Source organism: Crocodylus siamensis, chromosome 2 (assembly GCF_052110815.1).
Source record: "Crocodylus siamensis isolate JL-2025a chromosome 2, ASM5211081v1, whole genome shotgun sequence".
In the NCBI taxonomy this organism is placed as follows: domain Eukaryota; kingdom Metazoa; phylum Chordata; order Crocodylia; family Crocodylidae; genus Crocodylus; species Crocodylus siamensis.
Genome location: NC_143396.1, coordinates 97,316,871 through 97,340,511, shown reverse-complemented (window position 1 = coordinate 97,340,511; position 23,641 = coordinate 97,316,871). Strand labels below are relative to the sequence as shown.

The 23,641-nt window shown below is 43.2% G+C and overlaps 2 protein-coding genes across 2 annotated transcripts in view; both read right to left on the bottom strand.

Annotated features, from left to right (window-relative positions):
* Positions 1–103: 103 nt before the first annotated feature.
* On the bottom strand, positions 104–4,389 carry LRAT (lecithin retinol acyltransferase). The gene is made up of 2 exons (XM_090036449.1): positions 3,813–4,389; positions 104–2,535 (listed from the first exon to the last, which is right to left on the bottom strand). The coding sequence occupies exons 1-2, from the start codon at positions 4,323–4,325 to the stop codon at positions 2,383–2,385; spliced, it is 666 nt and encodes a 221-aa protein (XP_089892575.1). The 5' UTR covers positions 4,326–4,389; the 3' UTR covers positions 104–2,382.
* A 4,654-nt stretch (positions 4,390–9,043) lies between these two features.
* Positions 9,044–23,641, bottom strand: part of LOC149870541 (uncharacterized) — a 115,025-nt gene continuing 100,427 nt past the window's right edge. Inside the window, exons 19-20 of the mRNA XM_090036447.1 lie at positions 12,944–13,034; positions 9,044–11,288 (exon numbers count right to left, since the gene is read on the bottom strand). Coding sequence (XP_089892573.1) covers positions 11,214–11,288; positions 12,944–13,034 — 166 coding nt within the window. The 3' untranslated portion in view covers positions 9,044–11,213. The remainder of the gene's footprint in view (positions 11,289–12,943; positions 13,035–23,641) is intronic.

The following is a 23,641-nucleotide window of genomic DNA, read 5'->3' as shown; positions in this document are numbered from 1 at the left end:
CCAGTGTGAGCATAGCTTTCAGTTTCCCAGCACAGCTTCTTGCTGCTCAGGCCCGAGGCAGAGGCACAGGCAAAGCCCTCTGGCTCCATGGACCAGATCCAGCTCACAGGCTGTTACAGACCTGTGATTTAAAAAAGGTGACAAGGACACCACTCCCTGCTCTGAACAGAGATTTGTATTGTAGACCTATACTTTCTGTGCATGGCCTTGGTAAAAATTATACAAGCAGATACTTAAATTTAAGAACAAAGTTAAGACTTGAGTGAAAATCCTAGATGTGAAGAAACTGAAATCCCCTTTTGTTACTCACATTTGTTGGCCATCTCCAATGACAGCATAGGGCAAGTGTTCGGGATCATTTCATGGAAGCGTTATAAACTTTGAAGTGTTAAATACTTTGAAAGAGAGTTTATGGAACAGGTCAATAGATTTAATTGGACAAGTAACACATGCTCTGGGCACCCTACTTGATCTCTCTTGCACAATACAAACTACAAGCCACATATACCCAAGGTACATTTAGCTATTTGACTAAACAGTCATTAGATATTAGGATGACTGCAAGTCTGCTTACCTCCTGATAGAATCCTGTTTATACCAACATTGTTATGATGAGCTGAAGTGACTCATAAGAATTTCCATCTTTACAAAACTCCATGTGGGAATCAAATCAGGAATTACATACTATAAAACAGAGCCATGATAGACCATACTACCCCAGTGGGGAGCTAGCCTTTTTGGCAGGGAAACCACACGTTATGCCTTGCACGCTCTCAGAGGGCCACTCCAATTCCCTTCCCAATCAGCCACATCACCCACAGAGGCTGTCCATGGCACTTGTGCTGCAGTTAGCCACTTTACTCTACTCTATTCTGATAAACTTTGTATTAGGTAGTACCAGTAGTGTTCCATTATGTTAAAATTTCAAGAAAAACAAAAATGAAGAGTCCTCGTCATATAAATGGTTTACAATACTAGTAAAACAAGAGTATTCGTTTAGCAAGGCAAAACTACAGGTTGCATTTTTTGTTATGGAATACTACCTGCAATTCATCATAATATATTGAATGGCTCCTGAGAAAAGAAAATTGTTTCAGATTCAGAGGTTAGGAAGACAGCATTAAGTTTGCCTTAGAATAAGAAAAAAAAGACACAATACTAAAATACTCAAGGACACATAGGCATTCAGAAGCTCTACAGGCTTTTTAAACTGCAATAAACTTCGTAGATGTCAAAATATAGCAATATAAAATGAAACAAGTGATTAGACAAGCTTAGATTTAAAGTAAGGTTTTGTAGTTACAGAAGAAAGGCCTTAGAGCTAAAGAAGCGAGTGTAAGCAGCCATGTTATACTCAAGAGTTGTAAGCTTGTAGGCAAATGTATATTTAAACTTCTGAAGAGGTAATACAGCTTTAAAGGCATGTGATAACCAAAGCTACAAGAAGTGCAAAGTTGCCTGCAAAGCACCCAGTGGTCCCATTACAGTTGAAATAAAGAGCTAGATGGCTTCTTTCCACATTCTCTAGAAAACTGGGAATAGGTTCCCAGCCAAATTGCTTTTTCTGCATCATCTGAACTGCTGCCACCTCTCACTCAATGATTTATAATGACTATTGACACGTTAGCAAGAAAAAAAATGAGGCATTGCAAGCTCTCCTTGCAATTAAAAACACAACTGAAAAAAACACTCAACTGTTTGGGATAGTACAAAGTGTTTGTGCAATTAAAGCAGACGAGTGGTTTGAAAGTGGTTTCCCAAAGGAAACGCATGAGAGTGATTCAGCCAGAAAAGCTAGTACGGGAAGCACAATACATGGCTAGGCATTTACTAATCACAGAATAAAATTTAGTTTATTACCAAGACAGAATTTTTAAAAAGCAACATTGCTAAAAGTTAGTACAATTTAAATTTGTAATAACAATTTCCCTGAATACAGATTTATTTAGAGAAGTGAAATTAAAATAGCTTATTTTCAGCTACCTTCACTTCTAGTGATTCCATCCAGCTTCAGAATGAAACTGATCTTTACTATAGTGATAAAACATGAGTAAGTAGTTTAAAAAAAAAAAATGTATATACAATACATTCACAAGAACCTTTACAACAGAAAGCAGAGAGCAAAATTATCACGTCCCTGTTCTTTCATGGCTTTAAAAGGGGTTTTAAGTTTACCTTCCGGTGAGATTTTCAGGAAATCTGCTCATTTGGCTTACACAGTAAGCTATTCTTGTGCATTGTGTTCTGGATAAGGATGCATTTTAAAACATTACACAAGGTTATGTTACATTTTTCTCTTTACACAACGCCAATAAGTAATATGTGCTTTTATAAATACAAATTAATACTATATGTTCTATGTACAGGTGGTGGTTGGTTCCGTTAGCCAGCCATCCACAAGATAAATGGAATAAAGATAGTGGGCAGGGTGGTAGATGGTGCCAGACCTAGGCACATGATAGATGCCAGTCCCAGGAGCACCGAAACAAGAATGCTCCTCTGGTCCCGAATGATCATCTTCAATGTTTCACAGAGCTGCAGAAGGCAAAGAGTTCAACAGGGTTAAAGTACAGAAGAGCACTAGGGAAGAAATCAGTGTACTGGATTCTCTGGACAGGGGCAGTTTCCAGGGGCAAAGAGCTGAGGGGTACAGTATCATCCCTTCCAATCCTTATTTTCCATCTCAGGAGGTCATCTAGTCCAGCTCCCTGCTCAAAGCAGGGCCATCCCCAACAAGATCATCCCAGACAAGGCTTTGTCTACCTGGATCTTAAAAAACCTCCAAGGATAGAGATTCTACCACCTTGCTAGCCTTTCCCAAACAGAGGCCAGAGTGAAAAAACATAAGGGCTTCAGTCAGCTACAGCTGTGCAGATCTTTAGGAGCTTGACTACTACCTTGCCAGGGCTGCAGCATCAGGATCCCAAAAGGAAAAAGTTTAGCTTCCTTGCCAATGGGGGCTCTACCAGCTTCCTCAAACCCTGGGCACCTGCTTTACTTATCAACAGGCCCTGCCAACAGAGGACACGTTCACCTGGAGCCTACTGGCAGGACCCCCCGCCAAAAAAACCAAAACCAAAATCCTGGAGTCCTGCAGGCCTTTCTCCTTCAGCTCACAGCTTTCAGCCTCCAGACTATGCTTTCAGGGCCCATGTCTGTGTAGAGCTGGTGACTAGAGAGGTGACCAGAGTAGGACTGCCAACTCTTTGAATCTAATCTGGGAGTTTTCATCATGTGATGCAATGAGTCCAGAGATCCTGATTTTCTCTGGTTTAAAAAAAATCCCCAATTTATCGTTAAAAAAGGTTACCCCAAATCCACATTTTTTGTGAATAGATAAATAAGAGCATTTCATATCTCTCTCTCCCCCCCCATTTAATTTGGGGTTACCTTTAAAGTGAAGAGGTTGTTGTTTTTTTTAATTAGGAAAAGCCAGGATCCCTGGAATGACATTAATGACTTTACATCAGAAAGGCAAACGCACACAACTATTGGATTTTTAAAATCCACCGGCCTACTATACACTCTAGATTCAATGTTTAATATTTATTTTAACAAACACCCTTAGCATTTACAACCCTCCTCCCCCAACTCTCAGCAGTCTCCTGGAGATGGATTTCCAATTCCTGGAGACTCCAGGGCCATCCCAGATGGTCGGCAAGCCTCCTAGAGAGGTGCTACAGCCAGGCTGGGACCTGAAAGGGCTTGGAGAGGCCTCCTGGCAGGCAAGGGCACGGGGCAGAGCCCGGTGTTGCCAGCCCTGGCTGGGCCGCCCGAGGGGAGAGGAAGAAAAGCAGCTTCCCCGCTACTACCTTGTCGGTCTGCAGGCTGGCGGCCGCGCCGTAGCGGCAATGGGTGACGAAGTGCTCGCAGTTGTTCCAGAGCAGGCTGTAGGGCCAGGCGCCCAGCAGCCGCTCCGCCCGGCCCGCCACCTCCTCGGCGCCCAGCGCCGGGCTCTTGAGCAGCGCGTCCAGGCTGTTGACGTGGATGCTGGCGCCGTAGGCGAAGTCCCGCACCGTGTCCACACGGATGCTGGCCACCTTGGCCAGAACGCCCAGCAGCAGGCGCGCGTTGGTGACGGCCCGGCCCACGTGCCGCGGGTCTGCGGTGAGGGCGGGCAGGATGTCCGGCATCAGGTGCGCCACGCGGTTGTCGCCCAGGTAGATGCCGTAGTGCGTGAAGAGGGTGCGGGGCACCTCCAGCAGGTCGCCCCGCCGCAGGGCCTCGGGCCGCGCCTCGCCGCCCTCCGCGCCCGCCTGCCACAGCTTGAGGTTGGCCAGGAGCAGCAGCTTGTCGAGCAGCAGCGAGGCGAGCGAGCCGTCCATGCTGCGCCTGCCGCGGCCGCCACTGCGGGCGACCACGCCGGCCTCCCGCCTTTTATGCCCCCCGGCGGGGGCGGGGCCGGGCCCGGCAGCCCCCATTGGGCGAGGCGCGGCGGGGCGGGGTCGCATCGCAAAGGAGAGGGGTGCCCGGCGCTGGGGGGCGGGGGAGCCCGGGGGACCCCGCGGGGCACCTGCGGGATGCGACGGGCCTCGGGATGCGCTTGGTGACATTTCGGAAGCGAAACAGCGCCGCGTCCAGGCTGGGCACCGGGCCCGCCCCCGGCCTGGGGAGAAGGCTGCTTCGAAGCAGAGCTGAGCGCCCCCGGGGCCTTCCCCTAGCCGGCTGGGGAGGGGGCAAGGGGAAGCCGGGCAGCCGCGTGGGGCACTGGAAGGCTTTGGGTGGGCCCCCACAGCCGCCTGAAGCCTTTGGAGGGATGGAAGGGACCTCGGGGATCATCCAGCGCAGCCCCGAGATCCAAGCAGGAGCATCCCCAGCTTAGATCCTCCCAGCCAGTGGGCCTTGCACACCTCCAAGGATGGAGATCCCACCCTCTCTGGGTAGCCTGCTCCAGTGCTTCACCACCCTCCTGGTGAGAGAGTTTGCCCTAAGATCCAGCCTAAACTCCCCTTGTTGCGACTTGAGACCGTTGCTCCTTGTTCTGTCATCTGCCCCGCGGAGAACAGCCCAGCCCCATCCTCCGCCTGCAGGGGCTTGGAAGCAAGGGGCGAGGGGGGGCGGGCACGGCAAGCGGAGGGCAGGGCCCCGGGGCGCCTGGCGCTGGCTCCCGCCGCCTCCCTTCGCACTTGCTCCCATCGCCCGAGAAGAGGCGGCGGCGCCGCTGCCAGCCCCGCTTGTGCGGCAACGGAGACGCCGCTCGGGCGCCGGGCCCGGCCGGGGTGGCCTCCTCGGGGGGGATCGGAGCAAGCCCGGGAGACACGGACTGCTTCTCCCCGGCCCCTGGCAGCCCGGGCCCGGGGGGAAGCTGCTGGCCTCCGCAGCGGGCGCGGCGGTGGCAAGCGGGCGCGCACTTGCTCCTCCGTCCGAGCGGCCGGGGGCGCGGGGCGGCCCGGCCCATTCATCACTGCCCCGCGCCGGCTCCGCCATGCAAATGCGGCGCTGCCGGCACAAAGCCGCACGGAGCGGCCCTGGCACGCCGACAAAGGGCCCCCGGCGGCCCGTCGGGCTGGCGGCGCGGGGTGATGGATGGCGGCCCATTCATCTCACCTGGCCCGGCCCGCCTCGCTTTGTCCCCAGCCCCCATTGTTGGCCGCCCGGACGCCCCGGGAGGCCGCGCTTCCCATGGGCGGCAGCCGCAGCTCCTGGCTCCCCCTCCCGGCCCCGGGCCCCTCCGTCTGGGGCGGCGGGAGGAGGGGGACAGGGCACTCCCTCCGCTCCTGGTGTCCTCTTGGAGGGTGGCAGGTGCCTCTGCCCGGCGGGGACACAGGTGTCCTGTCTCATTCTCTCTGGTCTGGGGGCACACACGCACCCTTTTCTCTCTCCCTAGTCTGGACACACACACACACACTTTGGTCTAGGGACACCCCCACCCCCCAAGTACACCCTCACCACCCTCCACTCAAAGGCTGGCCAAGGAGGCAGCCTCCATGTGGCTGCCCGGCTTCTCCTTGGTACCCTCACTCCAGGCATTTGCAAAACCAGGAGAGCGGTTTTCAACCTTTTTTCATCTGCAGACCCCTAAAAAAAATTTCAAATGGAGGCGTGGACCTCTCTGAATTGCAAGGGCAGGTATTCATATACCTTCGATTAATCATAGTTGTCTTTTATATGCCCCTTAGATGTGGCCGGGGCCCCAGGAGTCCACAGACCACAGGCTGAAAATCACTGAACTAGGGGGAAGGCTCCCGGGGCTCTATTTCCCTTCAAAGCAGCCTTCTCTTTAGGCAAGACACAGATGAGCTGTGCTGCGGTCAGACTGCAGCCTGGAGATGGCCCTGTTTAGTTGAAGCAGTGTTTGTTTGCTTTTGAAATGCCATGAAGTTTAATCCCCCAATTGTCAGGGTCTCTTACAAGTAAATCCAGGAAGGAAACCAAAGGTGAAACTGAAGGAGAGAAGTGGGGTCCCCCCAGGGGAAGAGGAGACTTAAGATCTTTCTGAATTTCAAAAGAGCAACATATGAAGGCAGTGGTTTTACCGCCCTCTGTAACCCAATCTTACAAATCAAAGAAACACCTGAAACATGAAAAAGCTTCACCTCTGCTACCAACTAGCTTACGCAGAGGGCTGTGGAAACCCGCTGGCCTGAGCAGGAAAGACGTCACCCAAGAGGCAATTAAGAGTGACACTGCTGTCAGCCCAGACACAGATCACCAGTGCAGCAATGAAGATTAGATATAAATAATAGATTAGTATCTTGAGGGTACTGGGAGATTTAATTCGTTCATGTTTATAAAGTGCCTCTGCATCTCTGGGGGGAAAACATTCAAAGAAGTGTTTGTTGATACAGACTATGCAGTTGAGAGTTTTAAAGTACATTTTTATCTGTGTGCAGGTTATTTAAGAAACTGTCAATTACATCAGTTTTGAACAGGTGATAACACATTTGAGGTTCTGCCTTGAAAAAATATATTAGAGAGCAACAAAGTCTTGGTTTCTGCTCTCCTATTCCTTTCAACTAACATGAGAGCAAAACAAGACCCCCCCCCCCATCTATAAGTCTTTCCTTCATTCAGTTTTTATTAAGATAAAATAAAAGATGTTTGCTTTCCTTATTTTGGAAATTCTAGCTGACTAAAATTAAAGACGTACTTCACATCCTAAACTAACTTTAGAAACACACTTTAAACAGCCCTTGCAGGGCAACAGTCATTTTGTGCATAACATAGTGGGCAGATTGACCTGCAGCAAAAATGGCAAACTCTGGCAAAATTTTACCTTTAAATATATTAGACATGAAAGATTAACAGACTATTCAGTTTGAATGTTAGGGGCTGTTGATGATTTAATTTGAGAATTACTTTTGTCATAGGAGACAGTAAGGGCAGAAAGCTTAAAGACAATTTAAGGCTTCTGATTTGATCTTGTATATTGGAGATGGGATGAGCCATAGCTGATCTGAGCAATTCCTACTTTTGTAACAGAAGCCATTTCTAGAGGGTACAAATCCCCCTGCACGAGAAGGATGATTAAACAGCTTTCTGCCAAGAAGTTAAAGAAATCTCTGTACACTTAGTTAGCCTAATCTCTGCCTTGCATTCATAGCCAGCACTAGAGAGAAGGAAAAAGGAAGAAAGCTTTAGTCACACAAAAATCACACTGAAACATATTAAAAATGGATTTAAGTCAAACAAATGCAGAATGCTATGCACACATATTTTGGTTTGAAACATTATTTTAAATTATTTTAAATCAATTATAAATTGATTTAAGTGGAAATAATCCAATCTTAAAAGAAAATAAGAGTAAGTGCACAGGTGTTTCCACTGCTTTAATGTAAACAGTTTACCAGTTTCCACTTCTCATCTAACCACAGCCTCAAGCATGAGAAAGTGCCCAACAATTTCTTTACATGTTAATGTGTGGTTACAGAAACCTGCTGCAAAACTGGGCAGTTCTGGGTTTTCTACTCTGAGGATACAATACTCACAAATACAAAGGCAGTTTACCCCATGACACAATACAGCCCTGAGGTTTTGAAAAAAATTGTTGTGGAAGTGTTTGAAAACCAGTGAAGTGAAAAAATCTTGAATTTGGGAGTGAAAGTAAAGCCTCTGCTGCCAGTGCAAGAAGTGAAACTTTCTCTAACACCCCACTACACAAAAAAACCTTGTTTCTTAAAACAAGGATAAGCATGAAGGAAAATCCTGAACTGCACTGTCCAAACTCAACAATTTGAGGAGCACTCCCGTTCCAGCATTTTGGCTCTGAGTATAGTGTACAAAAATTATTATTTTTTGGCTGAACAGTCCTTATTGCTTGACAGTAAAGCCCTCCTCCATTGTTCAGAATAGCTGAGCTACTTGAATTGACAAGAAGTCTACTCTGCAAGTCACTCAGATAAGTTATTTAACATACAAATAACACGTATCATCCTAAGTACCAGAGGTCATTTATATCTTTCCCCAAGCAAACTGTGTTTGCAATTACTTAGTCTCCATTCTAGATAAAGAAATAAATACAGTTTTAATAACTATTTCGGATCAGTCTGCATTGTTAGATAAGTGCAAATTCATGTTAAGGAAAATAAAGTCTTTTGGATATGAGTAATCTTCAGTTACATCCCCAAAGGATGGTGCAGTGTTTTGAAAGTAAATAAAGCTACTTGCTGAAACCCGGTATGTTACAAACAAAACGAAAAGAAACCCCTGAATAAAAGTCATCCTTGTCAAGGATGGTTTTGTTGTGTTGAAAGGAGCATGAACACCATCAGAGATAAGAGATACGCACTCCTGTCCATCCCCCTATCCAAACAACTTGAATACTGTATGGAATAATTCTTGAATAAACTGTGCCTCTTTTGAATAGCTGTGTATGTTCACGGCTCTCTGTCGACAGGGATGAATATGTTCATATTATTTTGTCTTACAATTATTATGTTTTAACGACCAACAGTGAAAGAGTTTAGTAGGAAACCTAAGGGGAAAAGAAACAGCATAAACATCTAGAAAATGTAAGCAACCCCCCATAATTATAAGTTCAAAACCACTTTAAAACTCAATTCCAATTTGAAAATATACTAAAAGAAAGTCAATACTAAACACATTTATCCTTTTTAGAAGTTTACTTTTCATATCAAAGTAGTTGCATATGCACTTACACAATTGTTTAAAACAGCAGATGAATAAGTTGCATGTGTTTGGCAGAGCCATAATTAACATGACAAAACATGTCTATTTAAAGTATTAAAATAAGGTCTTGGGGCAACTCTCTAGGTGGTCTAAATCAGTATAACTCCACTGATTTTAACAGTGACACCATTCACTCCAGCTAAGGATTTGGCCAATGGTCCTTCTCATCCTGCTCTGTCTACTATTCCATGAATTTAAAAAAACTTGGCTGTTAGATACCTCTTAATGTGCTTTCAAATTATGAATGACAATTATTTAACACTTTTCTAAGACAAAACAAATGTAAACAATTTAAGTACTGGGCACTGATTTTTCTTCAAAAAGTTCTTTTGACTTCAGCATGTTTTGTCTATGACAATCCTGTAACTTTCTTTTTTGTCATGAAACCCAGACTTAAAAGTGATGTGCAAATAATATTATGTCCAAAAATATTAAATTACTAGCTGACACACTCTTTCGTATGTTTTCTTCTTATATCTTCCTGCCTAGGTTGCAAGTGAAAATAATATGTGTTTAAATCATGGCCCCATTCAATCGAATGGGAGATTCTTTTTTGTCATTGCCTGTGACACCAACATGTCCCCAACAATATTCTCAAAGTAGTTAAGTTCAAAACCTCAAAACAAACTGGAACAATTTAACATACAGTGCTGCTATTGCTAAACTAGCACATAATTAGTAGTAATATTATAGAGCAGGGCTGAGCTGCGCTGGCAGGGATTTTTGATTGAATTTACATGACACCTACCCATATCATTATGGGTTCATCAGCATTAGTAACAACTCATTGTTCAGCATTAACCAACTACAGCAATATGTTATTTTCTGAAGAACAGGATAACACATTTCTGAATAAAAAAAACCTATATATTTTCCACTAAGATCTTCTTTTAATGTAAAGATTTACTTGTCTTTGTGGCAGGAGATGCAGACAATTATTGGGCCTGAATTTCCACTATGTTGACTGCCATAGGGAACTTGATACACTCTGCCTAGTACCAACCTTGATAAAGAACAGGTCACTCTATTCACTGTCTTAACTTTTACCAGCTGGACATGGTTCCCATGGAAAGTGATGATGACTGGAGTACAGTGCATAGACATGGCTCTTTCCTCCCCCCCAGCACGCTTTTCTCTTGTAGGGTTATGGGGAAGGGCAATGCAAGAGACCTCTCAACTGGCTGAATGCCTGTTGGGGACTCCCTAACACAAGGGAAATTTTCAGTGATGATAGGGCTGGATTTCACCACCTCTGTTGTACAGCAGTATCTTACAAAAGACAAAATAAGGCAGAAAAATCTAACTTAGCATTTCAAAATAGCTTCATGCCAAGAAGTATATTACTTTGGGGCTGTTCAACTGATGGAGTATTATCAACTAGGATACTAGAGGTAAAAAATACTTGCCTTTTTTCTATCACTGCAGATAACCTTGCAGTTACAGTGGTCACCATTAACAGTTAATATAGACTGTTAGTCTCTATGTGGTGATAACAGGGAAACTGAAGTTAATTACTGCCCTAAGTATAAAGCAAAACTGATCTCTGATACCATAGTGTGGCAGTTGTTGGTGAATGCTGACCTTCTGATGAAGAGTACCCAGTTATCTACTTGCTCCAGTGTCATAAAGGATATCTATTGCAGGTTCACAGGGTAGACTGAAGGTAAGCATGACAATGGTAGGCTAGGGTAGCTGACAGTATTCAGTATCACTCCTCTTAATTATCAAAGAAAGATCTAAAGGAAGAGAATAAGAAGAACTGGAAGGGAAGGAAGTTTTCATTTTGGGAAAGCAAATGTTTGGTTATCTCAGTAAAATATGTTATTTTTGTAATTTGATTAATTACATCTTACAGGAAATAAATTAACTCTTCATCCAATGCACTAACTAGACAGGAAACGTTAATCGGTCACAAAGCTATTTGTCTGGTATTACTCAAAACGTTCACTTATCTGTACTGTATATTTAAGTCTGTGAGAGATAACTGTCACCACTTTCTTTTGTGTCTTTTTTAACTTGTCTCAGAAGCTAGTGTTTGTATGTATTCAGTCAAAGTTTTTGAAAATGAATGTACTCCATAATTGTTACTCTATCAGTGACTTTAAATCTGGAACATTTTTTATCTGAAATTCCAGTAGCATCTGCCCAAATGCCTTGCCCTGTAGAGAGAATTAAAAAAGGTTTTATTATCATGTGATACATATGAAGAAAAGAACATTTTTATGTATTCACATCTCAACAAACTACTTTGCAAAACTACCCTACAAAATATTTTTATTAGAAATATTGTTTAAACAAACAAGATATCTCTTCTGCACTATACAACATCCCTGAACTTGGGGGTATTCAAAGCCTGGATCTTAATTTTGCAGGCCAAGCGAATATCTGATTAGAAGAATAATGTCTAACACACTTTGTTTTGTCCTCTCTCTCTCTCTCCCCGTTTAGCTTTGTTACTAGTACACAGTCTTCTGAATCAATTTTTTTTTACTTGAAGTTGAGATTTGCAACAATTTAAGCTTCCGTAGACTGAACTGAGATTTCCCAGTTGATTTATTTATTGGCTACTGCATATCAGAGTTCAGTGAGCTAAATCTCTTGGCATTATAGTTTCTTTATTTGGCACAGAATTTCTGCCATACTATTTTTACTGAAGAGTATCCTGTTCTGTTAATAATCCTGTCAATTTCTGTGAGACTACTTTTGCAACAAAGCATTTCTCAGTCTAAGAATGACAGACTTGGGCTCTTAATATCACATGTACTGTTGTGGTCTTCTGCTCAGTTTAAGAAATGTTTCTGATATGTCATTTAATCTCTGGAATTTTGGTTTTCAGAGAGGCTGATTTTTTTTTTCTTTTTTGCATCCAAATAACACAAAACCAATCCACACATGAGTCAGCCTTATTTCTACCATCTGGATCATATTTGCAGAATGATAAAGTGGCATATAATATCAAAACAGTAGATTTGAATTTGGTTCATAGGATTTGATTAGCTCTTAGCAAAATGTTATCCCAGTTGCCTAAAAAAGTTTTTAGAGGCAGTAAAGCAGAAGGCCACAGTGGCACTGGGAGACAGGTGGAGAACAAAATGAGAATGTCTTGCAGTAGCTGCAAATTGGTTTTCCATGTGTTCCATCAGGTTCACAAGAAAGTAGGACTCCTTCTCCACTCACAGCCTGATTAGCCAACCCCTTGTGATTCAAATACCCCAAGAATGCTAGTAATAACATCTAGATCCTGCAGTTATGCAGTGGGAGTTAGAAGACTAACAGTGCCTCTACCTTCATCTCAACAGTATTGAACTAGTCAGAATTGAGCTCTATGGAGGAAGATCCTTAAATGATATGAATTAATATGCAGTTCCATGGAAGTCAAAGGAATTGTATTAAAGGAATATATGACCATCTGAGGTTCTGATCATTTTATACAGCAATATGCTCATAAAAAATAGTTGTCTAGCAAAGACTTACTCTCCAAAAATATGACAGACTTTTTCTGTGAGTTCACTGATATGTAAAAAACAGAGCTAATACACCACAAGGCCAGTTTCATCATTCATAAAGCTTTCAAATTCACTTTAGTGTATAACTGTCACATTTTTTTCCAGCAAATAGTCCCACTTTGCACTGTAGTGCACTGCTCAGTTTCCAAACTTACAAAAAATTAACCTGACATACTTATCTGAAATTAAAAAGCAGCTACAAAAACAAAGGCAGAAGATTATTTATCCATCTCAGTAGCTGGTTAAATAGTCTATACAGTCAGTAGCCATAAAAAATAACTATATCAAATCAATGCTTAGATACATGCCTGTGGGTCACTTCTTAAAGATGCAATACCACCACCTCCAAGGGAATTCTTCAGAACAAAATTTAATCCATTTATTCCTGGTAACTCATATCTGTAAAGGTAAGAGAATTAAATGTTTGTTTACAGCAGATACAGATTATTTGTTTTGTACAGAAGTAACATCAAGTGAAACACAGCATGCAGAAAGAGATTATGTAAGGACTGTGATGCTATCCAAAATGCAAAACTGTTGGAAATGAAAAAGAAAACAAATGTTAAATGTAAAAACCTGACTGATAATGTCAAGTTAAAATTTAAAAATAGATTGTTTTCTCAAAAGGAAGAAACAGCTGTATCTGTTTCACAGGCAAATTACCAAGTTTTAGCTTGGGAACCAAATCTGAACAATGGGTAAAGACTTTTAAATGTTTCATGGTCTGTTACTTAAAATATTCTATAGATTCTTTTAAATCTCTGAATTTTCTGTGGTTAATCCTGGCTGTCATCCAATCAGCAATTGATATGCTGTCAGTTACTGAGAAGTAACTGTACAATGAGGCTGTTTGTACCCATGACACCATTACCATGTACACGTGATGAAAATGTCACTTTGTGTGGCTTAATGGAGGCACACTGTACATATGCAGGAGTTTGGAGGTTTTTAAATGAGTTTAAAAACCTCCAAACCTCCTGCATGTGTACATCCTGATGCAATGCATTGCAGCTACTAGTCAGCTCACCTCTGGCTGCAAGAGAGGCGGGCAGGCTCTGCAGGAAAAAAGGATTGGACCCCTCACCACTTCTGCCTTCAGCAGGCACCTGTGCCATAAAGCACTGGTTTCAACTGCTAGATCTACAACATACCTATGTTTATCTTTCCTTGCAGTGCTTATCACTGATTTGTCTGCTTTCTCATAATTCTCCTGCAATTGTTTTCCTGTGTTTTGTTGGTCTTGGCATTCAGGCTTTTTTCCTTAGTGCTTCCTTTCCTCAGTGAGGTGTCGTATCTTTTGACTTTACCAGTTCTTGTTCTGTTTCTATCTAGCTGTCCCTGTTACAGCTTGAATCAAATTTTCTGAGCACTGTATATTTTTCTTCAGATCCACTTTGTATCTCACATTCTTCTGCCTTTGGGTGCATACAAAGGACAGAAAGGCACTTACGATCATGCTGTAACTTTTGCACTTTACACAAAGTACTAAAAGCTACAACGCGATTGAACATAACAGCTGTTTGGCGTGTGTGTTGGGGGGTGGTTCGGAGCCTCCCTGCACTTGAGAAGGCCAGGAGGCAGGGGGAGCTGTTGCATGCCTCCCAGTGTGCTCTGCAGGCTCAGGGAGCTGCCAGAAACTCCGGAGAGCAGCCAAGGACTAGCCATAGCCAAGCAGCAGCTTGCCTTCCCCAGGGCCCTGGCTGGCTCAGTCCCCAGACTGTCAGTGACAGCCTCTCAATCCAGCCCCACCTCCTACCTCTGGCCAGCTGAGAGCTACAGCCTGGCCAGAGGGAAGGTAGGAGGGATGATGTCCTTCCCTGTAGGAACCCTGGGATCAGGAGAGCTGGCAGCCCGGCTAAGCACAATACAGGGGGAAGGCTCCCTCCTGCTTGCTCTCTGATCTCATAGGCTGTAGTGGCCTATGGTCCTGAGGGAACTTGCAGGGGGGAGAGACCCCTTTCCCCTACAACACATCCAGCTGGGCTGCCAGCTCCCCCAGTCCCAGGGGCACTGCAGGCAGAGACACCATTGCTTCTTCCCTCACCCTGGCCAGGCTGTGGCTCTCAACTGGCCAGAGGAAGAAAACAGAGCTGGGATGAGAGGCTGTCTCTGACAACCAGAGGCAGGGCCATCCTGGTGCTCGGGCAGGCAGAGGAGACAAGCTCTGCCTGCCTTAGGCTAGAACATGGCCCTGTACAAAAGGATGCAGGTGGATGTCACCTTCCCCAAGAACTGGTACACAGGTTCACTAAGGTACTTTGCCTTACAGTGCCTTCATCTGCTAACTCATCAAAGGAGGATTAAATTTTCGTGTGATCAGCCTTGAATGTTTGTTAGTTTACAGCTGTAGAGTACTTTTGGGGGCCTCACTGTGCAAAAAAATTATAACCTTTATACAAACACTTTGACAGTGCCTTACATCTATCCTCAGTTCAAATTGCAATTCCTCAGTGTCTTAAATTTACAGTTCTGAATTCCTGATTTTATTTGCCACTCTCTGTTTCTATGGAAAGTCAATCTTTCTTAATTTTCAGTTTGACAGAGCAAAGGCTGTGATTGTTGCTGCTATCTGCTGCTCAGTACGCTCTTGCATCTTGGATGGATGACCTGGCTTTCAAAGTGATGCACATACCATTTTGTGAATTCAACATACCAGTATCTTTAGGATGTGTTTGGAGAGACCGGGTACTTGCAAGTACAATTGAATTAATCTCTTGTTGGTTTGGTTTGATGATTCCCAGCCTAGGCCTCACCATTTCTCTTTCCACTCCTTGGATGTCACATTCTGCTTTGGTTTGCAGTTTACTCAATAAAAGGATTAAGTTTGGTACTGGTATTCTGTCAATCATGCTTTAGAAGCAATTGTGGAACTTATCTTTATACTCAACATTGTTCTATGTTCTTCTGTCAGCACTAAACAACTGACATCTCTAAGAATATGGTTTAGAATCTGGCATATATGATGCATTGTTCGAAAGATTCCCAGTCAATGCATGACTTTTCCATAGAAACTTCCATGGTGGGTGTTACTGTCTGGATACTTGTCACTGCTGCAATCTGAATACAGGCAATTCTTTTTCTGACAGCATTTTTTCCCATACCTGTCAAGCTATTTTCACTGATGCCAGGATTTCAGGTCCACAGTTTTATTTCTCCCTCAAGATCTACAAGGTCTTTGCTGTTTTTTATACATCATTCTCAATTCCAATAATTGACTATTGGATTACTGAACTATTGTTGGCTATCACTTGCTGTCAGCAATAAACTTTTCAGGGTCCTAACTTTCATATACTGCCTTTTCATTACGAGCTTTCATAATACATAATGGGTTTTTAGTTTTCTCTTCTATGCAGCCATTTAAGCCAATTTAGAAGGCGAGTGTTGGAAATCCAATAGACCACATCTGTCTCTACTGCTAGGTGACTAGCCCTGTTTAGCCCTTTTACCTGGACTTGGGACTGGCAACAACATCAAGATACACAACATAAGTCTTAAAACAGAATAGAAAGGAAAAAAAAACAGATGGGACTTGCAAAAGTTGGTCTGAGAAGACTTAGTCCTACACTGAATCGGAGCAACTTGACACAAGTATGTATCCAATAGACTGGTATTGAGAAACTGAAAAACAAAAGTACTGAGAATTTATCTAATCATAGCAGAAATACTGCAAGTCCCTATCACCACCACGCATATGAAAGTAACAGAGGTGTCCACTGAAGTTTGAGGAAAAGAGACCCCTATAACCAATGAAAACATGGAATCATAAAATATTGAAAAAGGGATAGTACTGTACTAAAACAACTGGAGAGGAGCCACATGCAATATTATGTAGGATGAAAGAAGCAATGGATGCAAAGCATTAAGAACACAATGGATTCAATTCATCCCCAAGAGACGATGTACAGTCCAGATAAGGATCATCCCACCTGTCCTTGACAGAAGAGGGAACAGACTGGCAGGTTCCCTTCAGCATGAATTTCATCAATTCTCAAAAGGTATTTAACAGTCTGCATAGACCTGTATTGAAGAACCTCTCTCAACTCTACAGAATTCCAGCTAAAGTCATCATCCAGATGATACACAGCTATGCAAAGCACCCTCTCGGGGAGAACAACTAGGCATCAGAGTGGGTTTCATTTGCACACAGAAGCGAAACAGAGCTGCATTTTCACTCTATTGCTGCCTGGCATTGCCACAGACTGAAACATAAGAAGGGTATAGACAACACAGAGCAAATACCTTGGCTAAATGGCACTTGCCTAAAAGACCTAGACTTTGTTGACGACATTAAAATGAGTGAAGGATCCTAGAAAACTACAGAGACAGAAAAACTGAGAGAAAGCCATAGGCTGAATAAAGTTCAAACTTTTTGCCATGGAAAATATACCTGAAATCCAGAGATTAAACATCAACACCACAACAGAAGGCTAATTCATCAAGAAGGCAGATAAGGTCCCTACCTGGTAGAGCTTAACTAAGGCACTGGAGACATCAAGACAGGAACAGCACTGGCAACATATGAAAATCAGATATACAACACCACAACAAAACTGAAATTTTTTACCTCAATCTCACTGCTAGTGTAGGGCTAAAAATTGGAAACCTAACAAAAAAACCCCAAAAAACAGACAACTATAGATACCTTCAAAGACAAATATCTTTTCGATGGTAATCTTTTGTGGACATCTAAGAAAAATCACCAACCAGTAGCTCAACTCCATCAGAACCACACTTGTGTAGAACCTGGACTTTGGATGCCAATACACAGACTCCTGCACAAAGCTACCAAATGAGGTGAGAAAGAGGGTTAAAGCAAACCCATTACTGGGAAATTGATCTCCACACTACAATGCATATGGAAGCAACAGCAAATGACAGAGGAATGGAAAAAAACTGATTTCTACAGTATGCACCAGTGCTGACACAGGAAGAATGTAATATAAATAACAGATATTAACACAGAACAGTAGTTTATGGCACATTCATTTCAAATACTTTGCATAAATATTCAGGCTAATTTATTTTAGCTCATGCTAGCATTTCAGAAATTATATTTGTTTTTATTTGATTTATATGCTGTCCTTCCAAAAAAAGACTAAGGGCAGCTTACAATAATGGAAACAAAGAACAGTAGATATAAAATAAAATATTAAAATAAGAACAAATTCCCCCCTTCCTGTTCAATATGCGTGTCCATCTGTTTGTGTTCACGAGTAGTACGAGAGACTGCATTAAATAACGAACTGTATGAAGAATTTTATTTGGAGACACAAATAAAAGCACTTGGGAAATCTTATGGGGGTGCTTGGGAAGGTTCAAATACTTTAAAATAAAAAGAAGCTATAAAAATGTTCAGTAATAATGCATCAACCAAAATAGATAAGTTATCTAGTGCATTTTCTGAATATGACAATAAAGTCAAATCTAAACTACGGCTAAGAAAAATTATGTAATTGTGTAATTCACTCAACATTTTAAAGCTGCATTTAAAAGAGCAGAAAATGAACCAAAAAAACCTGGTTCAAAGCATATTAACACCGGGACAGGAAGTAATAAAACCAAGAAAATTCATTGTTCAAGTTGAGCTCCTATACTGAGGCACAATGGGGTGCCTCCCTAATTACTTCCTTTAAAGTACTATGTGCAGGTATTCATCAGAGATCAGACTTTCCTGTGAAGTTCCTGTAAACTTTGGTCATGATGCTCTTTGCATGTATATTTATTTAAAAAATAATATATCAAGAGACAGAAAGCAGTCTTCTTCATAGGGGTTAAGGAGGAAATGAAATTTTAGGTTATGATGTTTGTTTAGTAGGCGGGTTGTGTGAATATACCTGCTATTGTGTTCTGTGCATTAAATCTGTGGACAGAAATAACAGATGGTTTAGCATTTCAGTAGATATATCAGGTTTGCTTTCTTTGTTGCTTTTTTTTTTTTTTAGATGCTAGAAGGCATCTGATAAATTTTGTATGTTTTAATATGGGAACATGTTTAAGTAGCACAAACAAAATAACCATACCACCAAAAAAGAAAAACAAGCCGAAAACCTCAGACTAACTTTGGTATTCTCACTGAATCAGAGAAGTGAAAAGCTCAAAATTGTAACTGTTTTTAATCTTGTGTTCTAAATTTAACCATAAGTCCAAATAAACCATTTTATTATTTGTATAATTCTAATATTCTCCTATTCTGAAAATATATAAAACCAAACTATGCAAAATTAAAGGTGATGAAAGTTAGATGGAACTGATGTATTAACAGGCAGCCCTGAAAGCATATTGGCTTAACAGAGCAGGAAAGGGCACGTAATGATCTAGTTAAAACAGGACACAACTATTTTATTAGTCTAGGAGACAGAAAGAATTTAATTATTTCTTTAAGAGGGAAAGACAAGGGGCCAGATCCTGTTCAACCTCCTAAACACCTAAATAGACGTCACTGCCTAAATGTGATCCTACTCCACACTGCTCAAGTCTCTGAAAAAACATTAACATACCTACATTTGTAACACATCACTTTAGCCTTAAGACAGCCACAAAAAATAAAAATAAAAATCAGCAAGCAGGAGGACACATCCACATCCTGCATTAACTCTTTTTAGGCACTTGAGTGCAGTGGATTAAGATCACAATCAGGTTCCTAATAGGTGGAATTAGATCTGGCCTAAAGTTTCTTTCTACATTTTTGTTCTGTATTTCTCATCTTTCTTTAAGTGGATCTGAATATGCACCGGACTAAATCCAGAGCATTAAACATTTAGCAGTGCACAAATAATCCTGCACTGGCAAGAAGGTGGATAAAATGATAAAATCTTTTCCATCTCCAAGTTCCATGATTTTAAACTTGCTACAATACCCAACACACATTCACTCTGTTTTCAATAGTATCCCTGATCAGACACTCTTTTTTTAGAGAACTTTGAACCGTACCATCTTTTTCTAAGGTTAGAAATAGTTTCTTAGTGTGCATATACTCATCTTCTACTTGTTGTCAGAAACTGTATCCAAATTTGTCTCACTATTCCATTTTGAAGTTGCATATCACATTTAAAAGGAATAAGTGTATTTAATTCAAGAAGTGATTGTATGTGGAAAAAGTAAATTGCCCGTAGTTTTAGAAATAAGGCCTTTATTACTATGATACCTGAAACACCCACAACTTTACAGCTTGCTATTATTTCTATCAAAAAGAATTTCCCCTACATCTTGCACACACATTTATTTTGCCACCTTTAAAAATGCAATGGAATACTAACCTTTAATATTTAATGGAGCAGGCCAACTGTTTATGCTTAAATAGGGTATTTTGGTTCTTAATAATGTTTTTTTTACCCCCACATTTTCTCTTTAAACAGCAAGATTGTTGTTTTTTATTGAGTTTCCACATTCATTAAAACTTTACCGTCTGAAAGAAACTTCAGATCTGAAGCATGTGACCATAATCCTCATGATCCTCAAGTGTTCTACAAAAGGACCCGTTCTTTCCTCCCCTAGTTTTTCACTTTGCTTACAGAGCCCCATTATAACAACATTAGAAGATGACAGAAAACAAACACAGATGATCTAATTAATGAAAATAAAGTGTTTTTATCCAGAACCCAGCAACATTTTAACATCTGTCTGTGAACGTAAACAGCACTGAGGAACAAGCAAATCTCTCTTAGGAAAGCAGAAAAGGCAAAGCTTTGACTTGTTTGATGTACATGGCAATTCTTGTAACAGATTCATCGTGTATCATTTTCTCATTTTTTCCTTTTTGCTCAGTTCCAGATGAAAATAGTTGTAAATTTAACATAAGACATTTTTCAGTAAATTCATTTGTCACTGTTAATTAAATGGTGAGTAAGGCTAGGTGAAGTTATTACACATAAATGGGTATACGTGATTGGAAACACGTCTAAACCTGTAACAGAACAGAAGCTCAGTGCATATAGACTGGTTTAAAAATGATGGAACCTGGTCTAAGATAGATCTGGATAGATGTAATATCATGAATTCACAGAAGTTTAGGTCTGGAAGGGACCTTGTAAGATCATCGGGTCCAGCCCCTCTGCTCTGGGCAGGAAAGACTGCTGTAGTTAAATAAACCTAGCAAGGTGTGCATCCAGTATCCTTTTGAAGATCTCCAGGGTAGCTGCCTGCACCACCCCCGCTAGGAGGCCAGCCTAAGAAGAGCAGCTGTAGAGACCAAAATCCACCTCCTGTGCAGTTCTACCTTTACTTGTCCTTCCCAAAGGCACAGTTCTTGAGACCATCTCCTCTATTATAGGAAGTGAAAGATCAATGAAAGGTTCTTACTGTGGAACTATTTTCACATTCCTCACACATGACAGTGCTAGTCAATTCACCGACAAAGATCCTATCTATGAAGTTCTTCTTCACACTCTTTCTTCCAAGATTTAATCGGTTTAGGTTAGACCCGTCTATCGAATTTCTGCCCTCCCAACTTTACTTAGATCGCTGTCCTCGGGCATCCCAGACTCCTTTGTGGGCCCCTGGTAACTCACTCATTGCAGGGCAGGTGGGCTAGCCTCTGCACGTTATCTTCTCCTCTGGCTCAGTGCCAGGGGTATGGCCCACCCCCAGGCTGTCATAGAACGGATGCAGCAAAGCTTCTGTTCCCCAGGCCAGCATCGTGCCTGGACCTGTCAGCCAGGCCAGGCGGAGGAGGGGCCGGGGGGGCATGGAGGCCCCTGCCACCACCCTGCCAGAATAACTGGGGGAGTTCATGGTGGGGGCTTCCCCTGCCCCCACTGACTGGGCCAGTGCAGCTTCTTTCCCTTTCTCCAGCTCCACCCCCACCAGCCGTTAGTGGGAGGGGAGAGGAAGGAAGCAGGGGAAAGTAGTATGGGCCTCCGCCCCAGCTTGTTGGTTTGGGTCTGTGGGGCTAGGCCCAATCCATGCAGCTAGGGTCTCTGCTCCTTACCTCACCCCGCCCAACTTTCCTGACAGCTGCAGGCATAAGCTGTGGCTCAGAGCCCCATGGCTTTGGCTGTGCCAGGAATGGGGGGCACGGTGGGTGTGGGAATGGAGCCCCCCCACCATGTGGAGCCCCCCACCAGACCTGAGTCAGTAAGCTGGGGGGTATGGGGCAGGGGGCTCCATCCCCTGACTTCCAGTTCCTAGCCTTGTGGACAGCTGCGTGGCTCTGGTGCTGAGCCCCCATACCCAAGTCAGCATAGCTGGGGTGGCCCACATGGCAGGGAAGCTTTATTCCATCCCCCAGTTGTTGCTGAAAGCAGACACCTGGCGGGGGTGCAGGACTGCGGAGAGGTGCCATGTGGACCAATCAGAGGTGGCCAGCTTCTCAGCTGGGCTCTGCATTATCTGGCAGCCTGCTATGAGTGCCCCCAGGCTGCTGACCTTGGCTACTGCAGGCTGCCTTCATGATCCCCCTACCCCAAAGGGTGAACGTGAGTTCTGTTCACTCCCAGACTAACCTAGGGTGCTTAGAAAAAGCCATGAAAGTTAGTATGAATCCACCTCAGGCTTTTTGAACATCTTTACTTGGCCTAAGAGTGAGTGCACCCTCTACCTTTGAGGGCATGTCAACATGTCACAAGGCAGTGCCATGCAAAGAGACCCAACCTAAATACAAACATGGCTGTACTGCTTCTGGCACAGTCATACCTAAAGGCACAGCACAGAATTTACAGGCCAGAGACAGTAGGTTGTAAGGCAGGGTCCTGATCTTGAGTTGTACCACACTACTCTCAAGCCATCCAAAAGTTAGATGGTTTCAGGTAGAATTTGCTATGCCCAGACAGTAATATGTAATGCAGGATTGCCACCTTTACAGGTAGTAAATATTTTAGACAGAAACAGATTCCTAATCTATTGAAGTTTGCTAAACTTGAGGCCCTGAAGTATGGGATAATGTGGCTTCTTAAAAAACTTAGGTAAGATTCTGGAATGCAAATTCTTCAGTCACCAAACACTGGAAACTCTGAACACTGGTGTGAGAGTGCACAGCTGCTATTCCATGGACATTTTCAAAATGTTTAGTTTTCTTTACATATTGCAGAAGAACCTACCATATTTACTTGAATCTAAGACAGCCCTGAATTTAACTCACCCCCCAATAATTAGATTCTATGCATGGAAAATGTATAAATGTGTTATAATTTTACATGTACATGATCTAATTATTGGAAGGTTGTCTTTAATTCATACCACCCACCATTGAAGGGGGGGGTAGGCAGTGGGGGGCAGGTGGTGTAGAAGTCATGTGGCTTGCCCCTTGCTTGTGCCCCACTGCCACCTCTGACCCTGGCCTGACCCCTTACAGCCTTGGGTCACCCCTGCCCCCAGCCTTTGCTCTCCCCCACTCTTGCCACCCCTGCCTCTGCTCCGTGCTGGCAGGCTCCATCCCTGTTCTAGCCTGGGGCACTGAGCATGGCCCCAGCCTTGCCCTTGCAGCAGCCCTGTAGGTTGTGCACTGCTATTACAGGGCAGGGCTAGAGCCATGATCAGTGTCCCAGGCTGCAGCATGCACAGAGCGTGCTGACATGGAGAAAAGGTAAGGGAGGGGAGGGAGTAGGGCAGGCAGGGGAGCAGAGGCTGCATGGTACAGGGAGGAAATGAAGAGAAGAGACTTCAGGGGGGAGACAGTGAAACACAGAGGCAGCAGGGGAAGATGGAGAGGCAGGCAGGAGTTGTGGTTAGGGCCCCAACCCCAAGTAGGGGCTGGAGCCCAAGCCACAGCAGCCACCTGTCTCCCACCACTGCCCTTGTAAGAGAGTCTTAGACAAGGTGCAATTTTGCCATATTAAATGGGGGGACTTCATCTTAGAATTGAGTAAATATTGTAATTTTGAAATTTCCCAGAATCATTGTTCTTCATCTAGCCTTATAATGGATTTGTTTTCAAGTGGCTACTTCTTAGCCTATGAATTTAATCCCACTATGTAAAGCAACCTTGGATAACATAAAATATTGCAAATCTACATTTGTTAGCTTTTCTGTTAAAATAGTTTACAATTATGCTATAATGCCTCAATGAGCTA

Excerpts from the sequence above, each read along its gene's own strand:
- LRAT (XM_090036449.1), bottom strand. The coding sequence starts at position 4,325 with ATGGACGGCTCGCTCGCCTCGCTGCTGCTCGACAAGCTGCTGCTCCTG. Across the intron at positions 2,536-3,812 it reads CCAGCCTGCAGACCGACAAG|CTCTGTGAAACATTGAAGAT; the intron begins GTAGTAGCGGGG and ends TGCCTTCTGCAG.